The following is a 9,998-nucleotide window of genomic DNA, read 5'->3' on the forward strand; positions in this document are numbered from 1 at the left end:
GGAGGTAGCAAAATCACTTTTATATACTAACAGTGAATGTCAAATAATTTGTGGCCCTATAAGTAGTTAGCATGAGGATTTTTTTTTTAGCAATGACACTTGATGAAGATTGTGTCAGGTATTATGGACTGGTGAAGATGACAGTTATTCTCTGTCCCACCCACTGGCTTTGGCCTGGGTTAGTGCCCATCTCCATACAAGTCATGGGTCTTCTTTAAGACTGAGCAAAAATGGTTCTTAGCTACCCTAAAATTTCACTGTTTTTCAGATTTAGGCATCACAGGGTCTGGCAGTAGCACCTGGGAATGGTGCAGATTTGTGCATGGACTTTTGGGTCAATTAAATTAAATTGTTTGCATTTTTTAAAACCAACTGTACACAAACCTGTTTCTAAGTTAAATGTAAATAATTTAAATGCACCAATTTGAGCATAAGATGTATTAAATCTCACTGTGATTTGTTCATGTTTTGGTTTTGTTCTTTTTTTATCCTTTTTTTTTAATCTTGTCAGTTTACAAAGCCTCATGAGAACAGCGTTGATTATCCTGACATGGCTAAGGAGGCAGGTAATTTAATAATAAACCATTTAGTTTGATTGTTGACATTTATTTTAAATCTTACTCTTTTTATTATGCAGATAAAGGAATGGCTGCTGTTCAGTGAATAGACGGATATAAAAGCAAACCTAGAACTGATAAAACAGAACACTTTCACAAAATCCAAAACTGGCCCCTTCAACTCATTGCCTTCCGGTACTGAAGTCAGAAGGGTGGCTTAAAATTGAATTGGACACTTAAATAGTTTCATAAAATAATTTCATACCTATCTGTATTATTCAAACATATTTTAATTTGGACAAACAATCTTTGTCTGTGAACACAGGATTGGTTGGAATAAATTTTCTGATGAAGGAGCTTGTTCAGAACTCAAAATACTGCAGAATGGCCATTATGAGAATTAAGACTCAGGACTACTAGCCATTCACATCATGTAATAAGGAATTTTTACAGCTCTCTCCTTTTCTTCTTTGTGCATGCATGAATCATACACACTACTCTAGGTTTCCTTGTTATGGTTGTGAGAACTGCTTTGCTGTTTTTTTGGTTTGTTTTTTTTTTTCCCTTCAACTTTTGACCTTTTCTCTAACTTTTATACTTTTTTTAGGCCAGAAGGCTTTAGCTGATGCTGGGATTCCTTATTCAGAAGTGAAGCAGGCATGTGTGGGTTACGTCTATGGTAAGTAATGTCATTTGATGGGGACGTGGCATCTGTCATGTTTGCAGACATCTGTGTGGATAAAGTGTGGGGGGTCCCATCAATTTTGGGTTATGACATTTAATCATGGCAGTTTGTAGAACTGTATCAGACTTAAAAGAAAAAAATATTTTTAGTGGTCACAGATCTGTGCTTATTTGTGGAGTTTACAGTTCTAGTCACAGGTATGGAAAGACTTCCATAAATTTGTATTGCAAGTGTATTTTATACAAGTAGCTCTTTCAGCAAGGTCAGGTGGTGTATTCGTTCATGTGGTGCAAAACTAAGTATTACAATATTTATGGCCACAGGCTTCAAATTTCTTTTATTCTTTGTGTGATGCTGTGTGTACAGCAGAATGGATGTGCTTGTTTATCCATTGCTCTTGAGCTGAAGACACCTGCTAGGGGTATTTTGGGGTTCAAACATGGAAAACAACACTCCATCACTCATAACAAATGCCATCACTTCAGACTTCCCCCTCTTCCTTCTTCTTCCCCCAGCTTTCCATGCTGACTGTGACATTATGGTCTGGAATACCCCTTTGCTCAGCTGGGGTTGGCTGTCCCAGCTGTGTCCCCTCCCAGCTTCTTGTGTCACCCTCAGCCTACTCACTGCTGGGGCAGTGTGAGCCCTGACTTTGTGTAAGTGCTGCTCAGCAATAGTGAAAACATCCCCGTGTTACCAGTGCTGTTTGCAGCACAAATCCAGAACACAGCCCTGTACCAGCTTCTGTGAAGAAAGTTAACTCTACCCCAGATAAACCAGCACAGCCCTCAAACGGGTTTCTGGCAGACACTGGTAGCAGAAGCTTTTAACTTGCAGTCACTGCTTATTGAAGTGAGAGGAGATAGTGTTGAATGACTGGTTGGAACCTTTTCCTGCCACTCCAGTTCACAGGTGCCTGATGTATTTTTCAAAGCAGTTAAAATCAGATATCCATTATGAGGAACTTTGTTTCCATTCCAAGGAGAGTCTTCCATTTACTTTCTTCTTGTTTCTCTATTAAAGACTATTATGGTAACAGAAGTAGGGTCTGTCAGCTGTGATACCTGCAGCAGCTTCCAAGCAACACCTCTAAGATGTTTCTGTTCAGTCCAGTTACCTTCCCTTGATTCATGACCTGTTATCACAGAAGCAGAACAAACTTCTCTTTCTAAAATCTGATGATTTTCATCTTGTTTCTAAAATTTTTGCACCGTGGAGAGGCATACTCGAGATGACAGTTAAAACATTCAAGTTTATAGTTTAGTGGTGGCATTGCACATACATGGTGGGTGAAGTTTGAGTATGTACCTTGTTTTGATATTGTGTTTCTATACAAAGGTGACTCTGCCTGTGGACAACGGGCTATCTATCATGGTTTGGGGTTAACTGGCATTCCTATCATTAATGTTAACAACAACTGTGCTACTGGCTCAACTGCTTTGTTCATGGCCAGACAACTGGTAGAAGGAGGTGAGTTGTTTTAATACATATTTTCCATTTCTGTAAGTATAACTTGAATGAAGAATGAAACTAGTGAATGTGTGAGTACCCTGAGTTGTTGACATCCTATCCTCATAGGAAAAATTGTTTTCTGCCTCCCTCAGCTGACAAGGTTGATCAGTTGTATATACAAATATAAGACCAAGCACTCGAGAGTGAGACTATCACTGTGAACTAGAGAATTGCGTGCACCTAGGAGCCTAAGTCCGTGATGCTGCAAGGTGCTGGATATGGATGTAAATGTCCTTCCCTCTGTCAGAACCTCTATGAACTCAGTAAGCAGCAAGCCAGTTAATGTGTTTTCTGGTCAAATTGTTTGGAGTGGTGCAGAACAAGCACGTTGTAGTAGTGCAAGGCACTGCACTGCAGGATGAAAAGGAGCGAAGGATCTGCTGAGAAGCTTAATTTTCTTTTTTTGCCTAGAAGTTAACACAAGTGTTTGACTAAGCCATTTTTGGAAGGGAGGGGAAGAGAGGAACGCCTTGTTACAGACTGTGCTTTGAACTGACAGATGAGTGTTCCCTTCTGTTTCTTCAGTTCCTCTGTGGACTTTGATACCTTGTGTCGCTTAAATGCTGATGCTTCTGTAATGAAAACTACAGTAACGTTCTATATGAGCATTCTGGTTTTTGTAGCAGTGATATAAGAGCTTGGTCATCTAAGATAATTGCTCTCAAATAGTTTATTTTAAACCAAGACCCGGTAGCGATCTCTCATTCTTCAGTACCACTATGTTTGTGTCAATACCATTCCCACCCCTGTTTGAGACTCTTGCAAAAATGAAGAAAGGAGAAGGAGCAGCTGGTAGGTGTTTGTGTGTATTTTTTGTCATTAAATAGTTGTTAGGACATAATGTTATTTGTAATTACGTAGTAGTTTAAACAGCCATAAATTTTATTTTAAGGTTTGGCAGATTGTGTTCTGGCACTTGGCTTTGAGAGGATGGCAAAAGGATCCCTTGCTTCAATTGTAAGTGTCTGAAACACATTAAACATTTTGTTGCACTGGTAGCTGAAGAACACCTCCTCATTCTTTGAGGCACAGTCTCCTGAAGGCCAGTCACTTTAAGATGTTGCTGTAGGTGATTACAAAACAAAGAATTATTTTGATCCGTGGAAGCTTTTAATGAGTTTTATCATTCTGCTTGTAGCTATGACATACAAATTTTATATGGAATGTCTTAGAATTAATTTTATGTAGTTTGTCATGCTTTTAGTATTTTGCTGCAAATGTGTTAAAGGCAGGGTTAATAGGGAGTAATGGAAATACCAGAGGGAATACTGAAACATGGAGCAATTGAGGTGTCTCTTTCTCAAAAAACAGCAAATCAGAGAAAGAATATGGGTCTTCTGGCTCTATGCTTCCCCAGCTGATCACTGAACACACTTTCCATGGATCTAAGGGCCTCTGTATACCTTTTTCTCTTATGTTTTTACTGGAGGAGTGGGGAGAGGACACTTCCTTTGTATTTTGTCTTATGGCAAGTAATATTAGCACCCGTATGTCCTTTAACTACAGAACTGCCAAATTTGATAATATATTCAGAGGTTTGTGTGAGAAATGTTAAATTTAACAACTGATTGAAATGAGTAAGGGTTATCTTTAACATACTTTATGATATTTTAGCTAAGCTTCATTGAAAATAGTAATACAGTATTAATTTTAGAAGTTGGAACTGTGTTAACTGTAGGATTTTAAAGTGAGCACCTGCAGTCCTCTGCTGAAAATGATAACTGGTGTAGAAATCACACAAGAATGATCCTTGCCATGAATCAGCACAGTGTTTATAATATTAAGCCTATTCTGCTTATTTACTGTTTCTTTAGTTGGGAAATCACTAATGCTTCAAAATATGTCACTGAAATGCAACAAAGTGTCCAGTGGAATTGTTAAAATACCAGGAAAACGTCTGTTTTGCTTGAAATCCATGGCACTTTGGTGGGGATGTTGTTAAGAAAAAGAAATTATAGCTTGCTTGATAAATATTTATCTTATTTTTAGTTTTCAGACAGAGCTAACCCAATGGACAAACATTTGCAACTTATGATGAATAAACGCGGCTTAGAAAGTGCTCCAATAGCACCTCAGTTGTTTGCAAGTGCTGGCAAAGAACATATGGAGAGATATGGTATGAGAAAATACTTGTTTTCATTGTCCTCTTTTAATCAAGTGATTTTAAAAAATACGTATAGGGATTTTATTTTATTTTTTTTTTAAATGGTAGTGTTCATTTTCCTTTCTTCTACCCAAGTAGCCAACTGCAACATCTACAGCTTACAGATACAGGAATACATTTGGATAGAGAGTTCTCTACAGAAAAGTTGGTGATAGTAGGCAAATAAAACCATCAGGAGACAAAATTAAGGCTGTGATAGGATGTCTGGTGCTCATGCTAATGGTATGAATTGTGCTTTTGTAAGGTCTGGGCTATAAGGGTGCATAACTTCCTACATTTTTCCCATGTGTCTTAGGATGGGTAGATAGGCTTGGGATGGAATTGTCTGACAAAAGCTTTTGGGTATTTGATTCACTATATAGTACCAGGCTGCTGCCACTGCCATTTCTTACCCCTCACCAGACAAGGGAATTGGCTCCCAGTAACAGGCTGGCCTGCTGAGCATCTATTATTGCATTTAGTTTTAGACTAGAATATGGAAAAATTTTAGACTTGGATTCAAATATTTTACTGCAGCTGTTTTGCACTGATAGAAAATGAGCATTCAGGTTTCAGTAATAATACCTCAAATAAAATGCACTTATTTTCTGTATTTTTATGTTAGTGTTAAATATCTAAGTGGGATGTTCTGTTAGCTACAGCTCAACCATGTTTAGTAGTCTTTATCTAACTGTTAGACCTAGTTGAGTTCTAAGGAAAGCCTTGGGAACAATGAGCCTCTTGTAAAATGCTTGTAAAGGTCAAATTCTCATGACACAATATTAAAAATGGTTACGTTAGCATTGTTTGGGTAAATAACATATTTCAGCACTGCTTTCTTTCCCCTCCTAGGGACAAATCCAGAATACTTTGCAAAAATTGCATGGAAGAATCATAGCCATTCAACTAAGAACCCGTGAGTGATGCACTCGACCTCTACATTGAATGTATTGCTGTTAAAAAAATTCATGCAAATCTGAGTATTATTTTTAGAAATACTTTGCAGAATGTACTCTATTATGGAGTGAGAATCATACCCAGCATACATTCTATATCCAGTGCCTTATACTTTCTAAGAAGAGCTCTAGAGGTGCCTAATAGTGTGATACTAATATGTCTACTGCTAGTGGCTGTGCTAAAAGCAAGATGGCATCTGTGTGTTTTTTTAGGTATTCCCAGTTCCAGAAGGAGTACACCTTAGAGGAGGTTCTGCAGTCTCGCAAAATTTTTGATTTCTTGACTGTCTTACAGTGTTGGTAAGGAAATGACTTAGTCTTGTCAAGTAAATCTTGATGTTAAGACAAATATGGGGGGGTTATGGATTTAAATAAATGTCTGTTGGCATGTGAATTAAACTTTACAGAAAACTTCTTAAAAATAAAACAAATATGAAATTTCTGTCCAGCAAACACTGATGGGATTCACAGTTTCAGTGGTATCAGCCCAAAGACGGTGGTTTTTCATTAATCCTTTTTGGTTTTTTGTTTGTATTAAAAGTCAATGGAAGATTGACATTACTATTTTAGAATGATGACTATTTTCTTTTTCTTTTTCAATCAGTCCAACATCAAATGGCGCTGCAGCTGCAGTTCTGGCTAATGAGGAGTTTGTGAAAAGGCACAGACTGCAGCCCAAAGCTGTGGAAATTCTAGCCCAGGTGATGGCTACCGATTATCCAAGCACCTTTGAAGAAAACAGTTGTATGAAGTTGGTAGGTATTCCCTGATACCTCTCAGGGTTTTTTATTTTAATTTTATTTTAATATCTGCAAGTCCTAATGGTACTGTAGACATTTCTGTGTCAGTAAGCAAACAAATTATACTTCGTGGTGAATGTAAAAGTAATCTCATTTGAGCAGGTGGAGTAAGCAAAGACTGTGGTGGTGGAATAACAGTAAGACATTTATAGACAGGCTGTCTTTTAACAAAGTTTTTAACAAATTATTTAAAGGCTACTTTTTAAACAATTTGAAAAGCAAGAGAAACATTTATTTAATTTCTCTGTTTATAAAAGTAATGAAACTTATAACTATTTTATGTCTATGATCCTACTGCAAATTGACTAAAATAATTGGATGTAAGTCAAACTGTTAGAATACCCAATAGTTTCTACTGCAGCCATGTTCTGTTTGGGTTTCAGACAGAATTCTAGTCAGATGGTTAATAGAAAAAGGTAGCACAACAGTTTGAGGATTTGTTTCAAGGCTCTTAGTCCAAGTCACATGAAGAGGCAATTTGGTCCGTGAGCAAGGTTGAGAAAACAGAGAATATTCCCCAGAAAAGTTTCCACGTGCCAACAGTGAGACTTTGAATGTAATATTTATTTCTGTACAATTCATACCATACGAATAATAAACTCTGTGATATGTGATGCATTAAAATAAATGAGAATGCCACCTCCTGCAAGTTCCTTTCACTTACAGGATATATAGAAGCACGTTTTAAGTGTAGAAATTAAATGGCTAGTTATGTTACTTTAGAGACATTCTAACGTATCATTTCTTCTTGTTGCAGGTTGGCTATGATATGACCAAAAAAGCTGCAGAAAAATGTTTTGAAAAAGCAGGCCTGAAACCAACAGATGTTGATGTGATTGAACTTCATGACTGTTTCTCAGTTAATGAGTTCATTACCTACGAAGCTCTGGGACTCTGTCCAGAAGGTAATAGAGATCATTGTTTTATTAAAGTAGACAGCATTAAAAATATCTTTTTGTCTCTTCACACAATTAGAACTTTGAGTTGTCTCCTGGACAGATCTTCTATATTTGTAAGTCTTATTAGCTAACCTTGTAAAGAGGGAAAAGCAATTTACTACTGTACTAACACAAGGAAGACCTGCAAGCTCTACAGTTAGTTTAACAAGGGAGTGTGCTATAACAATTTCTGAAGAAATGCACAAGGCAAATTAGTGTTGGACAACTACATGACGTCATACAGCTAGCTTGTGTAGGGATGGCTCTTTTAAGCAAGTAGAGCAAGGAAATAAAGGACTCTTATGAACTTTCTCAGTACTATGCCTCTTTTTCAGGGCTGTATACTTAGCCCAAGATTTCCCTCCATCTTTGTATTTCCTTTTAAGAAGGTAAAATTGGACAAGAATTGCCTCTAGTGGGCCTTACCAAGTTCTTTATCTTTGATAGGGCTTTTTAAAAAAAATCTTGAAATGCCTTTGCCTGTGAAAACAGTTGTTGGCAGGTTGTGAACATGCCTCTAAAGTCAACAGTGTAACAATGCTCAGTCTGCCCAGATGAGCTCAATGTCACTGAAGTGAGTGGATTTACAACAGGTTAGAGGGCAGTGGAGCTCAGTTCTATCTATGTAAGTCAAAACATCAATATTTTCTACTGAAGAGGGTTTTGTTTGTTTTCAAATAAATACTGCATTGAACTGTTACTTCAGTATTTGAAGTATTTGACCTCTAAATGTATTCTTGCTTTGCATAAATAATGATCCAATGTAATCTTTCTCAAATTTGTTTTTAACTAGTTTTGAGAAAATATCATACTCTATCACTAGATGGTGCATTGTATTAAGCTTTCTGACTGAAAGCTTGGAGTTCACCAGGACCTCCATGTCTTGGGGGTTACAAATTACAACTGGCCCTTTTACAAAAAAAAAAGCCAGTTATCACTGCAGTTTTGTTAATAAAATAATGAACAGCTTCATTATGCTGATTATATCCTAATACTGTATAGCAGCAAAATGGTTCAACAGCAAATTTTAAAAGCCTTTTGTGTAAACCCCTACCGCTTCCTTTTCATGTCAGGCTTTCTCCAGTGATAGAAGCAAGTGGTGTTAATTAATGCAGTTTGGCTCATTTCAGTCTGCTCTTTGTAAAATCTGTGGTGTAGTATTCCCTAGATTTTGACTGACATGCAACGTCTTTGGGAAGTGACAGTAGAATTGAAAACATCACTTAAAACCAAAAAAGCAATATTTTTCTGTTATAAATACTGTTTTGTAGGAAAAGCATGTGACCTGATTGACAGAGGAGACAACACTTATGGAGGAAAATGGGTCATTAATCCTAGTGGTGGCTTGATTTCAAAGGGACATCCTCTTGGTGCTACAGGTATGCAAAAACCTTTCCCTGAATCATGCTGGTTGGAGAGGGGACACAGCTCTGGAGCAGGCAGGTGCCTCCCGCTTGTGTTTGTCTGCATGAAACGGGAGGGCTTCAGGAGCTTAGCAGGAGGCTCTGGGGTTGATTCTCTCTTCCAACTAACACAAGCATTAGGGCAGGCTGACCACGTAGGACTGCTCAAAGCAAACAGACTTGGAGTGTGAATTTCATCACTAATGCTTAATTCATTTTATAGTGCTTCCCCCCCTCCCCGCCCTGTTGTTATTAAAGCAACCTGCAAAGCAGCTTAACTTTTTTCCTAAATAACTGCACAATAGTACGACGTCTGCTGGTTTAAATAACTCTTTTCATATGTTGTAATCCTTTAAATTCAGATTTGGGAGATGTTTACTGCATCTGAATAGCCTGTACCCTTGTTACCTGTAAAGGTATTTCTGTTAAGCCTTGGATGTCAAAATATTTATCTGATGTTTACAAAAGAAGCTCAATTATTAGCTCATCATTACTTACACTGCTATGCTTGCTCCCAAATGAATTGGCTTTTGGATACAATGTGTTTGGATTTCTAAAGATAATTCACCTTCCTTGTTTGGCAATGAGAAATTGTCAGAAAACTGGAGGAAACCTTGTAAAAGAACAAACCTTAAACTAAACAGTTGTTGACAGATAATCTGAAGTTAGTGTAGGGGGAAGCATAAGGAGACTTTGGGTGTAAAACGCTGCAGGTAAGTGAGGCTGGGGGACCCTGCATGGCACTGCTAGGTTTGTGTGGGGTTGTTGTCAGCTCCCCACTGATAAATGTGGAGGCAATTAGAGGTATTGGTGCCTCTGTCCCCACAGGCTGAGGGGGAGAGCCGTTAACGACATGTCGGCAGACTGTCCGCTGAGTTTCACTATGAAAGGGTCTTGAGGCTCATCAGGTGTCTTATGAGTCGCCCTAAATTTCCAAACGGCTCCAGGGCAGTTTGTGCCCGGTACACATGCTCTCCTTGGGGCGCAGCCGGAACCTGCCAATT

General features: G+C 38.0%; 1 protein-coding gene across 1 annotated transcript; it reads left to right on the forward strand.

The window, feature by feature from the left end:
• Positions 1 to 511: 511 nt before the first annotated feature.
• LOC103774985 (non-specific lipid-transfer protein) lies at positions 512 to 8,970 on the forward strand (the record flags this gene model as incomplete). Its single annotated transcript, XM_008942427.1, has 10 exons — positions 512 to 566; positions 1,165 to 1,236; positions 2,581 to 2,712; positions 3,647 to 3,711; positions 4,744 to 4,870; positions 5,750 to 5,813; positions 6,067 to 6,153; positions 6,458 to 6,608; positions 7,411 to 7,558; positions 8,863 to 8,970. Coding segments are annotated over 10 exons (1,009 nt in total), but the record flags the coding sequence as incomplete, so codon positions are not given.
• Between the last annotated feature and the right edge of the window lie 1,028 nt (positions 8,971 to 9,998).

This window comes from Merops nubicus, unplaced genomic scaffold (genome assembly GCF_000691845.1).
Source record: "Merops nubicus isolate BGI_N331 unplaced genomic scaffold, ASM69184v1 scaffold41466, whole genome shotgun sequence".
NCBI classification, from domain to species: domain Eukaryota; kingdom Metazoa; phylum Chordata; class Aves; order Coraciiformes; family Meropidae; genus Merops; species Merops nubicus.